The following is a 24548-nucleotide window of genomic DNA, read 5'->3' as shown; positions in this document are numbered from 1 at the left end:
GCGTAGAGTAACGTGGGCGAAATTTCTGAATCGTCGTGATACCAAGGTCGCTTGCTATCCGGTACTGACACCCAAGAACCCGAAAACTACACCCTAGTCGATGTTTTGAGCAATAGTTCTAACACCGATCATGTCCCATAAAATAACTGTTTATCTGCCTAAATAACACTAATTAGCTGGTGTTTGCCTTTACTTTGAAAGTATTACATCGTCACTTCAGGGTCAATGACTTTCTATCTGTCCAGGAATGATTAACTCTACCTGCTGTCGCGTGATTAAAAAAAAACACTTCCCGCTAGGTAGCAGGTTACTAAACAAAATTCCAATTATCGTGTACACTCACTAAAAAAGTTGCAGACCCCTCAGACATAATAAAGTTAAACTGTTTTAGATCAATGTGTTCGGAATTAAACAGGCTTTCTTTTTTAATATAAAAAAATTACTTTATTTTGAAAAAATTTCGAGTTTTTAGCTTTTCTTTTATAAATTTGTTGACAAAAATCTGAATTTTTTTTTAAACTGCAGTAAAAAGTGTACTATTTTTTTATTTTTTCTACAAACAAAAGTCTCTCTGTCATTTATTTGTTCTCCTATTATTCCGGCCGTCGTCTTAGCATCCTTGTTCACTGTACATTCCATTATCTGATCGAACCAGGTGGCCATGAACCTTGTGTGCATTCTCTTTACTGCAAAGTATCCTTTCATGAACTTCCTGTGTACATCAGGAAAGGTTTGTGGTGAACTTCGCATTTCTGATAGGTACTGTATGAGACATTTTGTATACTGAGGATGGTCAACCGCCGCCAAGTATGGCGACATCCAAGCAGTTGCTGTCAAATGAGACTCCCAGTCACAGTCTTATTCAGCATGTATGAATTGCATCGCTATTTCAAGTATTTCCAAGAACTGCCGCCAGAAAGCAAACGTGGGCAACGCTTTTCGCAGGGTGTCGAAGGCATTCACTATGGGAGCCAAAGTGATTAAGGTATCACTTGCCTCCTGAAGTGCAGTTCGCGCGTCAGCACCGTTTGCCAATGAAGTCCTGAATAACTCAATGGCACTATCCAGCTGGTCCAGACGGAATAAGTCTTCTTGTGGTTCGGAGTAATACTCCTTCCAAAGACTCCCAGTAGATGGCTAGCAAGACCTCGTACAGTATGCAGTAGGCATTGATAGCTTGGTAGTAGCCTTTCCCTTGAAATGCCTTTTCGCAAGTACCAGGAAGCAGCAGCTTTGCCTGCACTATAATGATTTGGCCAAAATGAGGCGTAGAGTAACGTGGGCGAAATTTCTGAATCGTCGTGACACCAAGGTCGCTTGCTATCCGGTACTGACACCCAAGAACCCGAAAACTACACCCTAGTCGATGTTTTGAGCCATAGTTCTAACACCGGTCATGTCCCATAAAATAACTGTTTATCTGCCTAAATAACACTAATTAGCTGGTGTTTACCTTTACTTTGAAAGTATTACATCGTCACTTCAGGGTCAATGACTTTCTATCTGTCCAGTAATGATTAATTCTACCTGCTGTCGCGTGATGAAAAAAAAAACTTCCCGCTAGGTAGCAGGTTACTAAACAAAATTCTAATTATCGGGTACACTCACTAAAAAAGTTGCAGACCCCTCAGACATAATAAATTTAAACTGTTTTTCTTAGATCAATGTGTTCGGAATTAAACAGGCTTTCTTTTTTAATATAAAAAAAAATTACTTTATCTTGAAAAAATTTCGAGTTTTTAGCTTTTCTGTTATAAATTTGTTGACAAAAATCTGAATTTTTTTTTAAACTGCAGTAAAAAGTGTACTATTTTTTTATTTTTTCTACAAACAAAAGTCTCTCTGTCATTTATTTGTTCTCATATTATTCCGGCCGTCGTCTTAGCATCCATGTTCACTGTACATTCCAGTATCTGATCGAACCAAGTGGCCATGAACCTGGTGTGCATTCTCTTTACTGCAAAGTATCCTTTCATGAACTTCTTGTGTACATCAGGAAAGGTTTGTGGCAAACTTCGCATTTCTGATAGGTACTGTATGAGACATTTTGTATACTGAGGATGGTCAACCGCCACCAAGTATGGCAACATCCAAGCAGTAGCTGTCAAAGGAGACTCCCAATCACAGTCTTGTTCAGCATGAATGAATTGCATCGCTATTTCAAGTATTTCCAAGAACTGCCGCCAGAAAGCAAACGTGGGCGACACATTTCGCAGGGTGTCGAAGGCATTCATTATGGGAGCCAAAGTGATTAAGGTATCGCTTGCCTCCTGAAGTGCAGTTCGCGCGTCAACACCGTTTGCCAATGAAGTCCTGAATAACTCAATGGCACTACCCAGCTGGTCCAGACGGAATAAGTTTTCTTGTGGTTCGGAGTAATACTCCTTCCAAAGACTCCCAGTAGAGGGCTAGCAAGACATCGTACAGTATGCAGTAGACATTGATAGCTTGGTAATAGCCTTTCCCTTGAAATACCTTTTCGCAAGTACCAGGAAGCAGCAGCTTTGCCTGCACTATAATGATTTGGCCAAAATGAGGCGTAGAGTAACGTGGGCGAAATTTCTGAATCGTCGTGATACCAAGGTCGCTTGCTATCCGGTACTGACACCCAAGAACCCGAAAACTACACCCTTATCGATGCTTTGATCCATAGTTATAACACCAATCATGTCCCATAAAATAACTGTTTATCTGCCTAAATAACACTAATTAGCTGGTGTTTACATTTACTTTCAAAGTATTACATCATCACTTCAGGATCAATGACTTTCTATCTGTCCAGGAATGATTAATTCTACCTGCTGTCACTTGATGAAAAAAAAAACTTCCCTCTAGGTCGCAGGTTACTAAACAAAATTCTAATTATCGGGTACACTCACTAAAAAAGTTGCAGACCCCGAAGACATAATAAATTTAAACTGTTTTTCTTAGATCAATGTGTTCGGAATTAAACAGGCTTTCTTTTTTAATATAAAAAAAATTACTTTATCTTGAAAAAATTTCGAGTTTTTAGCTTTTCTGTTATACATTTGTTGACAAAAATCTGAATTTTTTTTAAACTGCAGTAAAAAGTGTACTATTTTTTTATTTTTTCTACAAACAAAAATTATATTCGTGTAACCCCAAGTCTCTTCTTTCGATTGATCTAAGATTATGCTGGATTTGACTAATCTAATCTGTAAAAAAAAATTCGAATCGTCGAACCCCATTACAGACCAAATTTGGTGTTTTTGGCCTATATCTCAGAAACGCTCCAACGGCAAACATGGGCCCTGCGATATTCGTTTTCAGCATGGTCGACTACCTTGGGATCCACCCTTGACATTTTTGTCCCTTCCGGCATGGGTACTAATCGAAATAAGCGAGATACAGAATCTGGCGCTCTGACTAATGTGCTTTTTCCGGTAAAAATATTCTAAACTTTTTTTTTACCGGTTTATGATGACGAGGAACAAGCGTAAATGTAAAACAGAGATTCAATTTGGATCGATTTCACATGACAAAACTTACCATTTATCTTTAACGCAAAAATCAATAAATCGAGCTTCGATCCAGTCATTAGCGGCCGATTTCTCAAAAAAAATCTTGAAATCGCAACGGAGTCTCAAAATACGCTAAAGTTAATTGACACCAGATTGGCTAATCTAGAAAATCGAGTAATTTTTGTGGAAAATGCTCAAGCTATCTTACAATCCAATGTTGCTCAAGTTGAAAAAAATTGCAATGCAGTAAATGAAGAATAAATTTCCCTAAGAACGCAAACGCAAATTATATCAACTGAGGCAAAATATCACCGTGAAATGACGTCTTCGTTGTCAGCAAGAATGATGTCGGCGGAATATTTCATTACAGAAAATAACATTGTTTGGAATACGGTTTGTGATGATTTGGCTAATGCTCAAAGTTTATTTCAAGAAATATATGCCAACGGTTTAGAATTAAAAAATGTTTCAAAGTTTACAGTTGTTGCGAATAAAAAAGAGCAAAAGTTTTTTCAAGTGAATGTAAAATCACACAAGGCGAAGATTATGATCTTACGTAATGGGAAAAACTTAAGAATAAGACTTTCGGTTCAAATGGAGCTATGAAAAATGTTTACGTCAGCGATGATGCTCCATTGTCTGTTCGTTAAGCACGGAATAGACTTTACGAGATTAGATCTAAATTGAGTACTAAGGGTATTCCAGCTTGGGTGTTTAATACTGTTCCTCCATTCATTCAGCTTGAGAAAGAAGGTGTTGGAAAAGTGAAGTATTAGTACAATGAGCCGATACCAGAGCTAGTTGATTATCAATTCTAGCATTTCATTTGTTTGTTTTGAAATTAAAAAGTATTTTTGCTATTATTAAATGAATTTTGTTATTGTAGTTAGCTGTCCAAAAAAACTAGTTATATTTTTCTGCAATTGCATTATCCTGTCTTTTTATTTTATGTCAGGTTTTCTCCTTTTTACTTTCTCTAAGTTTTTTTTTGTTATGCTGTATCTTTTTATTTTGTGTTTCGTTATGATAAATTTTATTTATAATTTATTTTCTTTTTTTCAATTTTTTCCTTTTGTTATTTATTGCGACCCTCCTGGACACTGGAGATCACTTGTGGTTGTTTTAAGTAGAGTTAATTTTTCTATGAGTTTCCTCGTTAGCCTCCTTGGCATGTGTCTTTAAAAGAGTTGGATTATAATGATGATCTACTATATAATGATAATGATACTATAATGATAAATCTTCTATGGGTCTGTAAAGTTTGACCACTTTCCATTTAAATTGCCAAGGCCTTTCTAGTTCCTTTAATTATTTAACAGATCTATGTAAGTTTTCCGAGTTGGATGTGCTTGCATTGAATGAAACGTGGCGTCGTAATCATACAATGAGTCTACTTGAAATTGATAGTTATGACTGTGTGACGCAGAAAAGGGAATCACGATTACATGGTAGATTGGCTTTATATTGCAGGAAGAATATTACAATGAAAATACGGAATGATCTACGGGTGAATAAAGAGATGGTTTTTGAATCGACGGTGGTTGAACTTTGTAAGTCAGAAAAATATTTCTTTGTGGTGGTTGTTTATCGACCTCCATCTGGAAATGTGCAGGAACTTACTGATTTGCTGGAGCGGCAAATGGATAAGTTGTCAGGTTCAAACCACCCATACTTTGTTTGTGGAGACTATAATCTTGGTCTATTTCCAGTAAATGTAAACCCGAGAGTTCGATATTTTTTAAATGTTATGTTGGGTTAGGGTTTAAGACCGACAGTTAATATATGACTTTGCGCTAGGAATCACTTTTGGATAATATATTTGTTAACGTGAAGTATGATTTTGCTGATTTTATTTTGAATGTTTCTGATTATTTTGGTGTTCTTGTTGTTATTAGAGTTTGATGCTCCTACAGCTATAAACATATCAGCACAAATTTCCGCATTGAAAATGGATACTGAGTCTCTCAACATATTCAGAAGAAAATTAAAGAACACTCAATTTGATTTTTTAGAAAGTAGTGATCTGCAAGTGAATGAAAAGTTTTCATTGTGGTATTTTGAAATAACTAAATTACTAAAAGAAAGTTGTAGAGTAATTCAAAAGCCGGCTTTTCATGCTTTCCCTAGAAAACCCTAGATTACTAGAGGACTGATGAAGGCAATGTCAAATTGAAGAATGCTTTATAAATATTCTGTAGTGTCTCCTGAGACGAAGATGAGATATAAGAAACATAATTGTGAACTCAATAACCTATTACGAAAAGTGAGAATTAATTATTATTGAAATGATTTTAAAAAAGTGCAGGTAATCCCAGGAAAACGTGGAAAGTAATTCAGTCTGTTTGAAGCCCTTCCAAGAGTTCAATTTTACCCGAAAATTTCAATACTGATGCTTTGATTGTGGATAATATATGATTATATGTATCTGAAACTACAAGTGAATTGCGTACCCCATTGTGGAACATGAGAAATAACGCTTCAGGTGCTGACTTCCTTTCATTACGTGTACTTAAGTATGTTTTTTCGGAAATATACGACCAGGTTTTGGTTTTATTTAATATGTGCCTAAAATTTGGTGTTTTCCCCGATTCTATGAAGATTGATAGAGTGGTTCTGCTTTTTAAAGGCAGAAAAACAAATTTGCCGAATGATTATAGGCCTATTTCATTACTGCCAGTTTTATCTAGAGTTTTTGAAAAATTGATTAGTGGTAGGATGGTTGATTTTCTTGAGAATAAAAAGTGTTTTAGTAAAACTCAGTTTGGACTCCTAAAAGCAGTGTTGACAGATCAAGCTCGTCTTTTTCTCACGACATTTGTGAACGATGCTCTGGACCAAGGGTGAAAAGTTGCATCTGTTTTTTTGGACATTGTGAAAGCCTAGGGTAAAATCTAGTGTTAATTCAAATCTGAAATTCCAGAAGGGTAACTACTTTCCGAAAAGCTATGACATTGGTAGGCTCCAGGATGAGAATTTAAGAGAACCTTTTCAGGAAGAGTTGAATACTAAACTTGAGAGTTACAAATTTGACTATGTAGAAGATGACTGGAATAATTTTAAGAAAATAATCTCTGAAGTTGCTGATGGCGTCTTTGGGAAGAAAGTTAGAAACTCAGCAAAGAGAATTAGTGAAAATGCTTTATGTTTAATTAAGAGAAGAACGGGCTATAACAAAATTATCTTAGTAATAGATAATATAAAAATAAGAGGAAAGTTAAGAAAGGTATGAAGTGGAGACCATGGATAACATTTTCAAAGATCTGGAACACACAGCTAGATGGCGGGATAGTAACGTATTGTGCTGGCATGTTCACAAATTGACAGGGAGTAGTCAATCTGGACTTGTCCCAGTTAAAGATAGGAACGAGGCCATAGTTAGTGATAAGTAAAGAGTTAAAGAGATGTGGGCAGAACATTTTAAAAATGTGCTAAACCGAGATAGAGTTACAGGAAAAGATATAGAAGAAAATGAAAAAGTTTGTGACACCTTGGATGTGAAGGATGAATTTTTTTGTGAGGAAGAATTAGGGACAATACTAAAAGGATTAAAAAATAAAGCCCCCGGTGGTGATAGTGTGGTGTAGGAGTTTCTTAAATATGGCTTTTTCAAGGTGCGAAATCAGTTACTGAAGATTATGATTTTTGAAAAAAAGGGATGCTCCTATTGATCTTAGGAAAACCCTAATTAAACCCCAGTATAAGAAAAGCGATACGAGTAAGCGTGGCAATTAGCCTAGTGATTAAGATAAATTAGCCGTGGTAATTAGGAGGCATTAGTCTGGTTCCTGCAGGTACCAAATTCTTAGAATGATGATACTTTTTAAACTTGGAGATGCTGTAGACAAAGTTTGAAGAGAAGGATCGTACGATTTTAGGAAGATGGGTTTTAAATCCACCTGGCGTGTGCCCTGAAGGTTAACAGGGTTGCCCTGTTGGTTCTCTCAGGCCGCAACTGACGGTCCCAAGTCCGCAAAGTGGTGAGGGTTGGCCGACAGGCTAATAACCAGTCACCGTAAAAAAAACCATTAGGGTGAACCAGGGTAATTCCGGACAGTGGGTAATTCCGGACACCCCCCTTTATCTTGCTAGCCCCTCGTTAAATTTCTTTTGAAAAAATCACAGAGGTAGTGCCAAGACTCTAGTTTATGACTCACTATATCCGATTGACAACAGCCAGCATGTGGGGGATACAGTCAGTCTTGAACTGGAGTTGGTCAGAGAAACTTCGATGAAAAAGTACGTATGGTGTCAGTGTTTTTGGATTTGTTGGTGAATGGTGTAATTTATGGATTTTGTTGTTTTAACGTTCAAAGGCGTTGTAATTAGGGCATTAGTTTGATTTTTTGCAGATTTTTATTTCTAATGGTTTTGCTGTAGGGTGGGTTTCCGGAAATACCCATTTCCTGACCCCCAACAGGGCAATTCCAGACAGATGGTGAGGCATGATTCCGGAGACAGAGGGGTATTTCCGGACATGGGAAAATGTGATGCAATCAATTCCTTTTCATTGAATTTTGACCTCTGCCTCCTGGAACTGTGTTCTATTAGAGATTCTCGAGTTTCTAGCAATGTAGCATGAGATTACTGAACTATTTTCAGGAAAAATAGTTTTCTTTAGGGCTGATTATCTGCAACTTTCATTAGTTTTGGTTTCTTTCAGTGCAAACAACTTTTCTTCTTATACTTTTCTTCTTTTCTTCTTATACCTTTTACATTCTCGACAACTTTTCTTCTTATACCTTTTACTTACCCTTGCTTTAACTTTCAGATGCCGAGGACACAGTACAGCCCAGAAGATCTGGACAAGGCGTTAGCAGAGGTGAAAATGGGTTGGCTGACAATCAGACTCGCAGCAGCAAAGTATGGGATTCCAAAGTCGACGATTTCGGACCATTTGACTGCGACATCGTCGAAAGTGGGAGCAGGTAGACCTACACAACTGGATTTAGATGAAGAAGTGACACTCGCAAAGTGCATCAAAACCATGGACAAGTGGGGTGTTGGACTATCCCGAACCGATATAGTCGCTCTTGTAGGCGAATATGTGAAGGTGAATAATATGAAAACTACTTTCAAAGACGGTGTTTCTGGTTGGGACTGGTGGAAATACTTCAAACAACAACACAAGCATAGTCTCAAGAAGCCTGAGACCAAAGAGAATTCAAGATACAAAACCGAAAATCCATTCTTGATCTACGGATTTTTTTATCTTCTCTCAGAGATGTTGAATGAACTTGAACTCCTCAATAAGCCCCACTTGATGTACAACCTGGACAAGACAAGCTTATGTACTGATCCTTCAAGAACCAAAGTTGTGGGACAGAAGAACTCGCCAAGTTTCCGCCGAACTGCTGGAACAGGGAGAGAAAACACAACAGTTCTCGGTTGCATCAACGCTGCAGGGGCAATTCTTCCTCCCCCCCTGATCGTATTCAAAGGCAAATCTGTGTGGTCCACTTGGACATCCGATGACGCTTTGCCTGACACTTCATATGCTGCCACAGAAAGGGGTTGGATGACGGCTGACGTGTTTTACAACTGGTTCAAAGGCCAGTTCATTCCTAGCGTTGGGCTAAAACATCCAGTTCTGCTTCTTGTTGACAGTCATGGCTCTCATTTGTCGCTGCAAGTTGTGCAGCTTGCAATGAACGAAAACATCACGATTCTGAAGCTGCCACCCCATACGACACACATGCTTCAAGCTTTAGATGTTGGCGTTTTCAAGGCTTTCAAAACCACGTATGACCAAAGGCTAACCAAATGGGCAAGGAAAAATGTTGGAGAGAAGCTACAGAAAGAAGATTTTGTCAAGATGATAAGTGAAATTTGGAAACAAGCAGATCCAGTTCTAATCCAGAAAGCCTTTGCATCAACTGGAGTTTATGATCCTAGCGTACCAGAGAGAGCCAACCGTGCGAAAATCAACAGAGAGCAGTTTGACCCGCAGAAACTCAGGGCTTACGATGCCTTTCTTGAAGAAAAGAAAAGAGAACAAGCAAAGAAACCAGCAGAGAAGTCAACAGCCGATAGGATTAGTGTTAGAGTCCAGAGAGAAAGTGACAATCTGACCGTCAACATCAACATTTCTTCCCCTGAGAAGAAACCACGTATGACCAAAGGCTAACCAAATGGGCAAGGAAAAATGTTGGAGAGAAGCTACAGAAGAAACCTTCAAGGGTGCTTTAAAAAACTGTCAAGTGAGGAAGAATCGCCATTTGAATCTGATTCAGGAACGGCAACTTCTATTTCGACTAATCTTAATAGTAAGATTAGTCCAATTACTCCAATGAAGAAGACCTTTGAAGAGCTCCTGTTAGAGAGTGTAAGAAGAGAGCCGAGAAGTGAACCAGGGCAGAGGAAAAAGATCACTCAGAAAGCTGCTGAAGTGATCACTTTTAAGGTGTATTTAGAGAAACTTAAGATGCAACAGGAGGAAAAGGAAAAGGCAGACAGGAAAAAGGGTGTAGGAAAGAAACCGGTGATACCCAGACTTCTGGTACCAAAAGCAAAAAGATGAAGCTCTCACGAGAAGCGACCTCCCCAGTTCCCTTTTCTGACACCGAAAGCGAGTCCGAGATACCGTACGCTGACACCGATGATGACATTTCTCTTGAAGAGACGTGTGTTCTTGATGACCTCGATCAGCCTAGCCCTAGCAAGAAAAAGATCGAAACGACGCTTGACCATTATTATGCGGTGTATTACGACGACTCACCTTATTTTGGCAGAATTGTTGAATTTGTTGATGAAGGGGTCGTTAGGATGAAGTTCCTAAAGCTCGACTCAGCAGCGACGTGCGAGTTTAGCTGGCCCAAGAACGATGACATCACAGACGTCGCAGAAGAGTTTATCTTGGGAGGGCCCCTAACTCTGAAGGGCACTGGACCCTTCACTATAAGCGAGCATCGCGAAATGGTGAAACGCCACAAGGAAAGGAAGAAAAGCTATGGAAAAAAGCAGTGATCACCTAGTTCCTCTGTGTTTTGCTTTTATCAGTATTTGAAGTCGTCTTTTGTATTATTTTTACCTTATTTTTAATATACGAATTTCAAGGAAGTTAGCAGATGGATTCTGTAGTTGCAGGAGATGAGGGCCCAGGCCTTCAGGTCCCCCAGTCCTTCAGAAGACTATTTAAATGCTGGCTTGTGGTGTTATAATCACTTTATTATAAAATTATCGTTATAATCAATGTTTTGACACATTTTAAAAACTATATTTGATTTTCAGAAAAACAAAATCACGACTGCAAAGCTGAGTAACTCCGCTAGTTCGGAATGTACATGCATGAAATTTAAAAGAAACATAGATTCTGGGGTGCTCATACCACCAACCAAAGCTAAGATTTTTTACTCCTTCAGGTACAAAGATATTGACCTCGTCCGGAATTACCCATTTTTTGGTGGCTAGTTCCAGACACCGTGGGAAAATTTCAAATGAGGTCACCAACCCCCTTTATAGTTCGAAATTCGGAAGTTTCTAGCTCTCGTATGAAAGCTAACAGTCTGTACTTTGATACGAATTTGATTTTATGACGAGATTTTAAGTCTGCTGGCAGGAGGAATTTTTTGAATCAAAAAAAAGGTCGAAGTGTCCGGAATTACCCTGGTTCACCCTATTACTGAATCAACAACAAATGGCCCCTGAATTTTGACTGCTTGAGATACTGAACCCTGAACGTCCCTGGACACCATTTTTGACTACGAAAGATGCTTTCGGAATTGGATTTTGGAATGTTACAACGATTAACCCAGATACTCAGCCAGGTCGGATAAATAGTATGACGAGAAATCTTGATAGTATTGATAGATGTGGCTGTACTATCTGAGACACGAATTACACAGTTTGGGAACCTGAGTGCGAGAATTATCTTGTGATTTATTCTGGGAAAGAGCGTATTGAAGTGGCTGGAGTGGCGCTGGCTTTAAGTGTTCCAGCAAAGAAATGCCTTCTTGATTGGGATCCAATCAACGATCGTATCCTGAGAGCGCGTTTTGCGACTACCCGGGCAAAAATGACGTTTGTAGCAGTGTATGCTCCAACAAAAAAATCAAGTGACTCTGATAAAGACACTTTCTATCAGTCACTTAAAAAGTCACAAATCAAGTTCATAGCCATGATATATAGGTTGTGTGTGGTGACTTTAGCACGAAAGTGGGCTGCAACCAGGATTATGCGCCAACGGTGATCAATTCTCATGGACTTGGTGAAATCAGTGAAAATGGCATGAGACTGATTGATTATTGTGTCACTAATGACATAATTGTAGGAGGTACATGGTACACCCATAAGACTATCCATAAATGCACGTGGAATTCACCCAATGGCAACACTAGAAATCAGATCGACCACATACCCATCAGCAAGCATAGAAGAAGGTTCCTTGAAGATGTCAGAGCTTACCGCGAAGCCAATCGCTTCTCTGACCATCAAGAGTTATAGCCAAGAGCAAAATTAAGTTGAAGGTGGTGAAGAAAGTGTAAGTTACAGTTAAGAAATTTGATATCTAGACTTCCGTGTCTCTATATCTAGCGCATAATATAATCTTGCGCTAGAAAATAGTTTCACAGCTTTGAGCCTCGATGACTCCGACGAAACAAGTTCAGAATGGCTTTGGAAATCACTATCGGACTTCCTTGAAAGATGCTGCAGTGGAAGTTCTTGGATATAAGAAACGAAAGAAAAATAATAGATTAGTGAAGAAACTAAGCAGCTGATTCAGAAAAGAACAAATCTGAAAGCTCTTATTGATAAAAGCTCACCTAGTCATTCATCTAGTCAGCAGTATAAGTTAAGTCAGCAATAGTCAGCATCTAGTAAAGCAGTATAAATGTTCCCGTAAGCGAGTGAAAATTTCTGCCAGGAATGACAAGAGAACATTTGCTGAGAACTTAGCAGCTTAGGCAGAAAGAGCATCCAGTTGGGATGCTAGTAAAACTGTCTATATACTTACTAAGAAGCTTTCAGGAACTTAAACAAACCCTTGTCCCTTCAAAGAGGATAAAAGTGGGCAAACAAGCTGCTCACCAATCACGTAGATGTCCAAAACCATTAGAGTGAATATTTCTCGGATGTTCTGAACCAGCCTATACCCCATGAGCCACTGTTGGTCCCTGGCGTGCCCCTATTTAACGTGTATATCTATTCGGGCCCCATCCTCTTTCAGGAAGTATTAATAGCCCTGAAGTAGCTAAAAAATGGGAAAGCAGCTGGATGTCATGGAGTCCCTCCAGAGCTGTTGAAACATGGGAATAAAGCTCTCGCTGACCCACTATTTAAGCTGCTTGGTAAAATGTGAGACGACGAGGCTGTCCTTCCGAACAAGAATAAAGGCATTATCGTGAAACTGTTTAAGAAAGGTTGAAAGAAATCATGTGACAGCTAGGGAGGTGTCGCACTCCAAACAGTAGAAAGTGAAATTATATATCAGACTGTGCTTAGCAAGTTTAAGTCTCGAGTGGACTTGACCTTAAGTGATGAACAACTGTGTTTTAGCCCTAATTGTTGTTGCTTTAACGTGATGCTTTGCTTACATATTATGCTGCAGGAATCGAGTGAATAACAAGTACAGATTGGTTTTATGTTTATACACTTTTTGAAAGCATCTGACTCTGTGCTCTAAGAGGCAATATGGAAAATTCTCCTAACGTATGGAATTCCTCCGAAAATTGTCAATATGATTAAAGCCCTGTATGCAGTCCAGACGGAGAATGGCCTGTCAGAATAGTTCCCTGTCGAGTCCGGTATACGTCAATGATGTTTACTATCTCCAATAATATTCGCAATACTTATAGATTTTGTGCTTCAAGCTTGCCATTTTAGAGCAGGCATACAACTAAGCCCCGAGCGTCAAATACACGACTACGATTTCAGTGACAATATCGCTCTCGTTGCTCACTGCCAAGAGGACATTCAACATAATCTGAATGAACTAGCAGCGAAAGCAGCCCCTATGGGCCGGAAGATTACTGTTGATAAAACGAAAATTATGTCAAACGAAGCTGTGACGACCATTACAGCTCGCATTCGATATGAAGGCACTGATATAGAAGAGGTCAGAAAATTTAAGTAACTCGGTAGTAGAATTACCCAAGACGAGAATTGTGATAGAAAAGTCCTGCTACGCATAGCATATGCAGGTAGAGCATTTTCTCAGCTGAAGAATATTTGAAGATGTGGAAACTTCTCTCAGAAGTTGAAATTGCGACTGTTTAGGAATAATGTACTCTCTGTACTTTTATATGTATGCAAGTCCTGGAGCCTTTCAAAGAATGCTGAGAAAAGACTGTTTGGCTTTGAGAATAATTGCCTGCGTAGAATCCTTGTGATACATTGGACCGATAGAGAAATGAATGCGCAGATAAGGGCCGATACTGAACAACCACTGGTGACCGACGAGATCAGAATGAGAAGATGGAAGTACTGGGGGCACTCTGACCCCTCCTTTAGCGGTTTTTCCAAAAAAGGCATCCAATAAAAATTTTCAATATAACAATTTGCTCAAAATGATAGAACGTTCCTATCACTATACCTCTGCATGTGAGAAACCCCGCCATAACATTCGGGCCAAGGGCTATAATTTATACAAGTTACCCAATGTTTACATGTTGGTTTTGTTATCATAGGCAGCACCATAGCGCTGCTTAAGTAAAGAGCGATGTGGGCAAAATGAATTCTTTTTTTTGGTTATAGACCAGGGCACTTCATATTGAAAGATTTGTCGTAAAAACTTCGAAAAGGGCATATTCGATTGGAAATTGAAAGGGCTAGTGCCCTTTTTAATAGTCAAAATTGACTGAATGGCAAGCCATTTTGTCCAACGTTGTAGAAAGGTCCGGAGATTATGTCTTTGAGGGTGACATCCCCCCACATCCCTAATGGAAAGGGTTGTAAATTATGCCCTAGGAAAATATAAGGTATATATGGAAATGGTGATCGTATAAACTTCGGAGGGGGCTCTTTGGATTAGTAATCAGAAGTTCTAGTGCCCTTTTTAAGATTCAGAGGGATCGGAGGGTGGATCCCCCCCCCACACCTCGTATTTTCCCGAAATGCATCTGATAGAAATTTTAAGATGGCCATTTTTTGTCATAGAGACTTCGAAAAGAGCTCATTCGATTGGAAATTTAAAGGGCTAGTGCCCTTTTTAATAGCCGAAATTGATTGGAGGGCAACTAACCCCCTCCCACGCCCACCATTTCCCAAAACACATCCAATCTAAATTTTGAGATAGCCATTTTGTTCAATTTAGTTGAAAACTCCGGAAATTCTGTCTTTGAGGATGACAACCCCCCACAACCCTCAGGCCAAGGATTGTAAGTTATACCTCGGAGGCATATAAGGTATATATAGGAAGGGTGATCGTATAAACTTCGGAGGGGGCTCGTTGGATTGATAATCAGAAGTTCTAGTGCCCTTTCTAAAACTCAGAGTGACTGGAGGGTTGATACCCCCCCCCCACACACACCCACCTCGTATTTTACCGAAATACATATGATAGAAATTTTGAGATAGCCATGTGTTGTCTTAAAAACTTCAAAGAGCTCATTCGATTGGAAATTGAAAGGGCATATAATAGTCGAAAAATATTGGAGGCCAACTAACCCCCCTTCCACGCCAACCATTTCCTCAAACGCATCCAAGCAAAATTTTGAGATTTTGAGATTTAGCCATTTTGTTCAAAGTAGTTGATAGGTCTGGAAATTATGTCTTTGAGGATGACAACCCCCTACAGCCCTCAGGGCAAGGATTGTAAGTTATACCCTGGGGGCATGTAATGTATATATAGAAAAGGGGATCGTCTAGACTCCAGAGGGGGAACGTTGGATTGATAATTAGAATCTCTAGTGCAATTTCTAAGATTCAGAGACATCAGAGGCTGGATGCCCCCCCCCCCCCACACACATACTTCGTATTTTCCCTAAATGATTATTATAAAATTTTGAGATAGAAAATTTGTTGTCGTAAAAACTTCGAAAAGAGCTAAATCGACTGGAAATTGTAAGGGCCAGTGTCCTTTTTATTAGTCAAAAGTGATTGGAGGGCAACAACCCCCCCCCTAAGTCAAAAGTCATGATTTTATATATCATATTTGTTTATCATCGTAATAATGTTTTACACTGTTTGGCCTAAGGGGGATACTTTTTTTTTATTTAAAAGATAGTAATAATATTACAATAATTTAATGTCACTTGATAGTCTTTTCTTTTCAAAGATTGGCAGCTCTAATGCTTAAGATCACAAAATACTGCCTTAAGTTTAACTGTGAAGATCCACACCTGCTTCCAATGGTCCTTACTTATTATATCTAGATTTCTATCTAGATATTGATATAGTTCTAGATAGAGTCTGTCTAGATATAAATCCACAAGTGGTTCTAGTACTTTGGTTTAGTTTCGGTTTATAGGTATCCCGGTATTCTTTAAATAACATGTTCTAGATGTCCTCCAACCAATTTTAACGGTCATTGCTTCCTCTTCTAATCTTGACCTGTTCCCCACAGAAGTGTGTCTTTTTCGTAATTCAGTTTAATGCAATACAAAAGGGCTGAGATTCGTAGGATATATTCTGATCTAATTTTACTGTGGTACGGTACCTTTTATTATAAAAAAAACTGCTGTATCGACATTTTGACGGACGAATTCAGACACTTCAAACTGGACTTATCGGTATTTCAGAAACTCATATCGCAAGGTTAGGAAACATGAAATTAGGGGATACAGAACTTATTTACTCAGGCAGAAAGGATGGGGTAAATAGGCCAGAAGTAGGGCTTATTTTTAATAAGGAAGCTTAAAAGTTATGTTTACTTAAAAAAGCTCATAATAATAGAATTCTAGTTGTTCATTTTACGACTAAAAAGTTAAAGGTATCAGTCGTAGCAATATATGCCCCTGTAAATCGAACTAATCGAGATAGTGATGACTCAAATGAATTTTACCCACAGCTGCAAGAACAAATAGACAGGGTCCCAGGTAGATAAATGGTAATTTAATTACGAGATTTTACCACCCAGGTTGGTAGAAATAGGCATAGATGGTATCCTAGTATGGAAAAATTTGTCGTAGGAAAAGAGAACAGTAATGGTTATTCTCCTAGAAAACAGAAAGGTATCCTAGCATGCGTAGATTTTTAGAAATAGTTATGAAGATTTATTTTGGGAAGACAAATTAGTGACAACACTAAAGGATTAAAAAATAAAAAACACCTGATCGCAATGTGATTAAGGCAGAACATTCTCAGAATGGTTCTTGGCTGTTGGTATATCAACTTTCCTTGTCAATCCACATAATTCATGTTCGTTATAGGATTTATTTTTCTATCCTAACAGAGTCTGTTATCTTCGAGCTTTGTGGAATTATTTATTTTAATTTTTGGTCGTCCTGGGCTCTATTTATTCATTGGTAATACCTATGTTTGTTTCAAGTTTGTATTATTATCAGACATTATTTCCGCTCGACATAAATTTTTCTCTTTTTTCACTTAATTTTTTTTTGGAAAAACTCTTTCAAAACCTTCTTTTGGATTAATGTAAAAAAATCAGAAGGATTAATCCAAATATTCTTTCCATCTTACAATCAACCAATATATCAGATATTTGAAAACAGTCCGGAACAATATAGTCTGCTAAAATCTATTTCTTTAGACCTATATTTGGAAAAATAGCACAACCTTATGACACTGAAAACACACACATAAAAGAACTTGAGATACCATTGAGGTACTAATACTTTTCATGCTGCAACATAATGATTTTGCATTCTAATAGCTCTGTTATGATAAATTCTCGAACAGATTAGTTTTATCAGTGGATCCAGTAGGCAACTCTTTGAGCACAGCAACAAAACAATCTAGATCTCTCTTCAGAACTCCGCCTGTTCACTACGCTATGACAAATTTTTAGGACACTACGACGGGCTTATGGGAAAACTATCGCTCTGACGTACTGGGAACTTCCCAGTCAGCCCACTATGATGTGTGTCATTTTCTGAAGAAACTTTTCGCTGCTGTTTGTATATATACTTATGCTATGACTTTGAGCATCCAAATTAAACTAAAATTATTTCATAATACTCCTGTCTAAGGGTATCTTGGATATTCGATAATGACTAAATTAAGAATAATGCAATTAGAAGAGGAAGCAATGACCGTTAAAATTGGTTGGAGGACATCTAGAACATGTTATTTAAAGAATACCGGGATACCTATAAACCGAAACTAAATCAAAGTACTAGAACCACTTGTGGATTTATATCTAGACAGACTCTATCTAGAACTATATCAATATCTAGATAGAAATCTAGATATAATAAGTAAGGACCATTGGAAGCAGGTGTGGATCTTCACAGTTAAACTTAAGGCAGTATTTTGTGATCTTAAGCATTAGAGCTGCCAATCTTTGAAAAAAAAAAGACTATCAAGTGACATTAAATTATTGTACTATTATTACTATCTTTTCAATAAAAAAAAGTATCCCCCTTAGGCCAAACAGTGTAAAACATTATTACAATGATAAACAAATATGATATATAAAATCATGACGCTCAACGTAACCCCCTTTGGCCACATAGTGTATAATATTAGTACTGAAAATGTGTATACAATTTGTATTTGTTTTAGTGATTCCTAAAAGGGACCTTCAGCGTTTCTTAGGGTACCAAATGAGAGAAGGTTGAAGCAAAAAATTATACTTGATAAAAGATTTTAATTGGTTTAAGCAAGTCATTACTCTTGTTTATGATATTCTAATCAAAGTAAATACACAGAAAAAGTGAAGACCAAGCATGCTTCCCCTTATTTTTAATTAAAAAATGAAAGACTAACCTTTAAAATATAATCTTGCCTTTGGCTTTCTCTCTGTTCTTTCCAAAATCTGATTCCCAATTAGCTAAAAAAAATAGGGAAGAAAAATTACACACGGAAATATGGACAAATCCTTAGAGTTGGGATAGACTTGAATTTGCAACATGTAACCAAACATCTTTTAGCAATGTCAATCCTGTTATTATTGATGTAATTTTAAATACTATTATTAAAAAACAAACAATATAAAAAAAAGAAGCCCAAAACTAGAAAGTCATAACACAAAGAAGGAACAAGCAAATACATCCGTAGAAAAAATAAAATTTCTTTCACCTCAGAAGCGGTTTCATCAAACAATTTATTAAAATTTCATCAGATACAATGATTCATTTATACAATGACAGGGGAAAGGGGTTTCCATCGGCTTAGCGTAATTATGCATGCTTTTGAAGCTCTTTATCCCCTTCCGGTCGTTGTATCCCCAAACCTGCTCAAAACTATTGGCCTGATTGGCTCCTTACTTAGAATTCAGTAGCACAAAATATTTCCTGAATAACCTAGAGCTAGGTGTTTTATTTGTTTTAAAATCGAAAACAAGAAAGAGAAAAATATTATCATCCAGAAAATACCCTGAGCCGTTTCTGAAATAACCTGAGGTCTTTTTGACAACTTGTATGTTCATATATTGTTTAATTCAATTCATCATCCTCTTCAACATACCCATAAGGCTCAACCTTAATACCCTTACTACCCATGCAAAAAAGTAATTTTCATTGTTGTTCAATCCACGGGACGGTGGGTTTTCAGCCATTGCAACTACTGTGGTTTAAGTTTTTGCTTTAATCTGATGTCAAGTTTAGGAGGTTTCAGGCTACTGTTTGAATTTCCTTAAAAATTTGTTTTCAAAATAGTATTTTACTATTAAGACTAATTTAGATAATAATTACCGTTTCTGAATCAGCTAAAAATGGCAATTTTTTATCTCAGTTTACTTAAAAAAAAAACGTTTATTAATTTTTGGCTGTTATGGGCTGTCAGATAGGCTGTGGCAGTCAGATCGATTTGCTTGTATATTGCCATTGAGATACAAGAAGCAGAAAAGATAGTGAAAAATGGAAAATCACCAGGACTGGGCAACATATCTGCAGAGATGATAAAGGTATCAGTATCATCATGTATCCCCCTTTAGTCCTTACTCTTCACTTGGATTTTGACAACGGCCAAAGTACAATAAAACTATAAACATAGGAAACTCATCAGGATATTCAAAAAATGAGACACTAGCAAGCCAGGCAACTGGCGAGCTATAACTTTACTTTCAAAACTTGGGAACATACTCTCGCATATTATCCTACAGAGGAGCCAAACACAACCAGGTCAACAATCTAAAACAAACAGTTCAAGCCAAATCGCTCATTCGCAGACCTTATATTCACGCTTAGACTTCTAATTGAAGAAAGCAGAGAATGGTGTTTGAAGATCTATATGATCTTTTTGGAATCCGAAAATACACCGTTTACTCTGGATTTTGTGAGGAGAAAAATACGGGTGTTTTCTATCACCATTATTTTTTGTGATTAAAGATTAATTACATCCTGTAGAACACAGAGACTGGTGGAATCAGACAGAAGTCAATCAAAAAGCGACTCCGAGAATTACTAGATGAGGTCACGGTAGAAGCAAACCACATTGGCCTAGGTGTGAATGCTCAGAAAACCAAATACAAGGCAAAAAGGTTATCTCCTCTACCCATTAAATGTGGCTACTAAGAAGTTGAACAAGTTGTCCAGTTCAAATACCTAGATAGTAGCATCAAGAATACTGGCTCAACAGTGAAAGAAGTACTCACCAGAATAGAACAGGCAAATGGTGCCTTCAACAATCTATATCAAGTATGGAGGTCTCAGATATTTGTTTCTACTCCTGAAGCTACGAATTTTCAACAGCAATGTTATGCCAATACTACTCTACACAGCAGAAACATGGCACCTGAATCATGAACAAGAGAGAAGCGCCCTGGTTTTTCAGGGGTGTTTGTATCAACCCATTGGTCCTAGAATGTCGTGAGAGGACTCATTCAAACAGAAATTAAAAGTTCTAGTGTTTTTTAATTAAAATATGATCAAAGATTCACTATGGCAACATGGCTTGCAGGCAAGTGGGCAACTAAAATTGATCATGTTATATGAGCTTTGCCTACTTGAATTGGTTACTGGAGCATCCATGATTATTTGCAGCTATAACTAAATACCTTTTCAATAAATAACTATTTTGTACAAAGAAAAATAAGATGTCTTCTTTTCTGGTAAGTAGATAACAAGAAGATAACAAAAACAACTAAATTTTAGAAAAACAACTAAGGCTGCAGAAAACAAAAACTGTACAAACTGGACCTTGTTTTAGTCCCATGCCTGAATTGAATTAACAGTGCTTATTTTCGGTTTAAGCATGACATTTATTATTTCATTGAACATAAACAGATAGTCATCTTTCACTATACTAAGTGCTGATTTAAAGATAGAAAGAGAACTACCAGTTAGCCAAATGGAGAAAGACATATTTCAAAATAAAAAGCTATGATCAATCATATGCTCTAATAAAAGCTAAAAAGTAATAAAGAAAAATAAATGCTTACTTTTTCACTGCCATAATCAACATGTTCTTCATCATTTTCAAACTGACTAGAACCATTGTTTCCTCCTTTGTCAATCCCTACAGTAATTTCATCTTTGACTTGCTGAAAATAAAAATCCAAATGATAACAAATGTTATCCATTCAAATTAGGCATTTTATGGACTGAGAGATGAACTGTCAAACATCACAAGAAAATTGAGATTTCTTTCTATGGAATTTACTTAATCCTGTTTGCCAGAATACAGATGTATTCTGGTAGCTGAACAGTTTTTATTATAATATATATAGCATGAGCATCTTTTTCAAAATAATCACATGATGAAGATAGCTATTCCAGAGAAATAATTGATGTGCCTGTCTATGCCAGAGCAACTTTGCCAGGACAAATCTACTATGAAGAAATGAATAGATAATTCAGCCTAATCCTCATTTTTAGCTTGTTCAAGAGTGTGAAATTAAAAAGCTTACAAAATATGCAAAGAAAAGTTACATAAGGCCATCTTTGTAAACAAAAAAAGTTAAAGCCCTGTTCCCATCTTAAAAAAAAAGGGGGTAGCAATGACCCTAAAATACAGTTTCCTTAGATATTTAACCTACATGGTAGACAGATCTTCAAGTAAAGTTCCAATAGGACTAGAAAAAGGACCCACCCTTGGACTATAGCTTGCAGTAAATTTCTGAAATGGAAATAGTCTGAAAAGGAGTTAAAATTACAAACTTATCAAGGTTTGTCTAATTAAAACATCATGAGCCTAAGAAGGTTTTTTTTCATCTTGGATTTGTTCTGAACAAGTTTTCTGCATTTGTTGGTCTTCCTCAAAAAGTTTAAGCAGATCATATATAAAGATGTTTGGCAATGCCTATTTCCAGCAGACATCAGAGATTATGTGGGTGTGTGTTTGACCTAAAGTCTTGCCACGTCCTTTCAATTTAATTGTCCTGTGTTGTTTTTATTACTCCCCTAATCAGAGATCTGCTGACAAAATAAATTTTATCGAAAAATTACATGCAAGTGCTGACTTTGTACTATCAAAATACCCAAATGCAGGAATTTTCCTGATGTGTGATACAAACAATATAAGACTTGATTCTACATGTAATGCTTTTAATTTAAAACAGGTCGTTAAGGTCCCAACTACAAAAGGCAATACTACTCTTGATTCAATTTGCACTAATCTTTTGAAGTTTTACAAACCCGTCTCCACTCTGCCCCCTCTAGGGGGTAGTTACCACTTTAGCTTTCTCCTATCTCCGCTGGCTAAAGTTAAACAGTCGTTTTATATAACAGAAACCGCTTATAGACCTCTTATTGACTCAGGACTTTTCAATTTTGGCTCCTGGATTACTACTGAAAATTGGTCCACCGTGTATCAAACAAATGACATTGGCTACATGCCTTTGTCCCTCCAAAATTTATTGAGGAGTAATTATGAATCCCACTTCCCTGAGAAAAAATTTAAAACGTGTTCTACAGATAAGCCTTAAGTTACTGAGTCTTTTAAAATACTTATAAGAAAAAAAAAATCAATTTTTTCAAGGCAGGTTGTATTACTGAGGCTAATAGTCTAAGGAAGTTCCTAAAGAAAAAATTAAGAAAAGCAGCTTCTAATTATTATAATAGTAAAATTGAAGATCTATATTCTAAATAGCCCAAGCAATGGTACAGAAAAATTAAAGAAATATGCGGAAAAAGTCTTTCCAAAGTTAATTTTCATCTCCCTGAACCCCCTAATAAGACTGCCAACGATTTGAACTTGTATCTTGCTTCCACCATCCAAAGTCTCCCCCCTTTCACTGGCTCAAGTCCAACTATTCCTCTTAATACTTCCTTCCCCCTTATTTCTCCCTCTGATGTTATAAATAAAATCCTAAAGCTTAGAAAATCAAGTATTTGCCCCTTGGTCATCCCAGTTGACTTCATTAAAGCCTTTTTAGACAAAATTGCTGAGCCTTTATCAAATATTTTCAACCACATCACAAAATTTGGTAAATTCCCAAGTTGCTGGAAACAAGGTTTTATAACACCTGTCCCATAAAAATGCACCAGTCTGACTTTTGCCAACATTTGCCCCATTACACTCACCAGTTTTTTCCAGACTTTATGAAGGTTTCCTCTGTGACTGGCTTAAGGATAAAATTTGTCCACGTATTGACACCTGGCAGTTTGTTAACTTAGGAAAAACTTCCACCACCCTACATTGTGCACTTCATGCATACCATCGTAAGTAACCTTGATAAACCAAATGTTTGGCTGAACCTTGTCTTAGTTGATTTCCAAAAGTCTTTCGACCTGGCTGATCACACCACTCCTATTTCTTAACTACTGGTCAAGTTCGAACTTGATCCTCTACTAGTAAATATTGTCATATTGTTTCTTTCAAATAGATCTCAAGTTGTTAAATACAAAAATACTTTCTCTAACCCGCTCCCTATATAATGTGGAATTCCTCAAGGAACCTTATTGGGACCACTTTTATTTCTAGTCATGATTACCGATATTGGTAAGGATTTCCACCAAAGGTGGAAATACGTGGACGACTTGTCGATCCTTGAAGTATGTCACAGGAATATTAAAAGTGACCCCCTTGAAATTCTAACCCACATTTTGGATGAAGCTAAGAACCTAATTATGAAAGTAAATTCCACTAAATCAAAAATAATGACAATAAATTTCTTGAAATCTACTCCTGCTTTCAATGACCCTATCCCTTAGATATTTCTATGTCTTCCTTTAAATTACTTGGGGTTACAATTTCCTCTAATTTAAAGTGGAATATCCATGTGAAAGATATTGCCATAGAGCTAATGCGTCCATGTCTCTCCTTAAGCTCTTGAATAAATTTAACGTCCCCCTATCCTATTCTTTAAGGATCTATACTTCCTTTGTCCGCCCGCATCTTGAATATGCTTGTCCAGTTTGGCATCCTGGCATCTCCCGTGATGAATCAGAAAAAATTGAATCTATTCAAAAAAGAGCCCTAAGAGCAATTTTTAAAGAAGCTTTGGTACCATATTCACTCCTTCTAAAAAAGGGCAAGCTGGAAACTCTTGAGGACAGGAGATGAATGCTGTGTCTCCGTTTTGCAAAAAATGCAATAATAAACCCTCGCACGGAAAACATTTTCTCCAAAAGACACTCCCCATCCAGACACCACCTGCCACGTACTGTTTCTGAACCCGTCCCTATCTTGCCCCCCATCTATTGCTTAACCTCCAGGTATGAAAAAACCTTTGTCCCCTTCATTACTGATCAAATAAACGACTAGTTTTTTGTTTGTTTTTTTGGTACTTATGATACCCATGCTTGTGTCTGTTTTGTTCTTCCATTCCCTCCCCCTTGTTTATATGCTCTCTTTTAAACATTTTTAACGCTATTTTTATCTCAATCTTTTTTTTTGTTTTGTTTTAGTTTTTGCCTTTTTAACTTTCTTACATTTGACACTTTTTTCTCTTTTTTTTGACTAATGAATGGCTTTGCCTTTCTGATATTGTTGTTTTTTGCATTGTTTAGCCAGTTTTTTTAGTTGTTGTGCTATTTTTATGTTGTTTTTTTATTATATGACCCCAAAATGCAAATTTGGCCCTTTTGTGATCATCATTTTTTGAAATAAATATCTTATCTTACCTGGTGA

At 37.2% G+C, this 24548-nt stretch overlaps 1 protein-coding gene across 4 annotated transcripts in view; it reads right to left on the bottom strand.

Annotated features, from left to right (window-relative positions):
• LOC148945574 (uncharacterized) overlaps positions 1-24548 on the bottom strand; it is an 89643-nt gene that overhangs the window by 47160 nt on the left and 17935 nt on the right. For all 4 annotated transcript variants that reach the window (XM_089098701.1, XM_089098702.1, XM_089098704.1 and 1 more), the window contains exons 3-4: positions 20917-21018; positions 18303-18366 (exon numbers count right to left, since the gene is read on the bottom strand). In XM_089098701.1, the coding sequence (XP_088954827.1) occupies positions 18303-18366; positions 20917-21018 (166 nt within the window). The remainder of the gene's footprint in view (positions 1-18302; positions 18367-20916; positions 21019-24548) is intronic.

Source organism: Artemia sp. Qi Xiang Cuo, chromosome 13 (assembly GCF_049724085.1).
Source record: "Artemia sp. Qi Xiang Cuo chromosome 13, ASM4972408v1, whole genome shotgun sequence".
In the NCBI taxonomy this organism is placed as follows: domain Eukaryota; kingdom Metazoa; phylum Arthropoda; class Branchiopoda; order Anostraca; family Artemiidae; genus Artemia; species Artemia sp. Qi Xiang Cuo.
The sequence above is the reverse complement of the archived record's forward strand: the minus strand, read 5'-3'. Positions and strand labels throughout refer to the sequence as shown.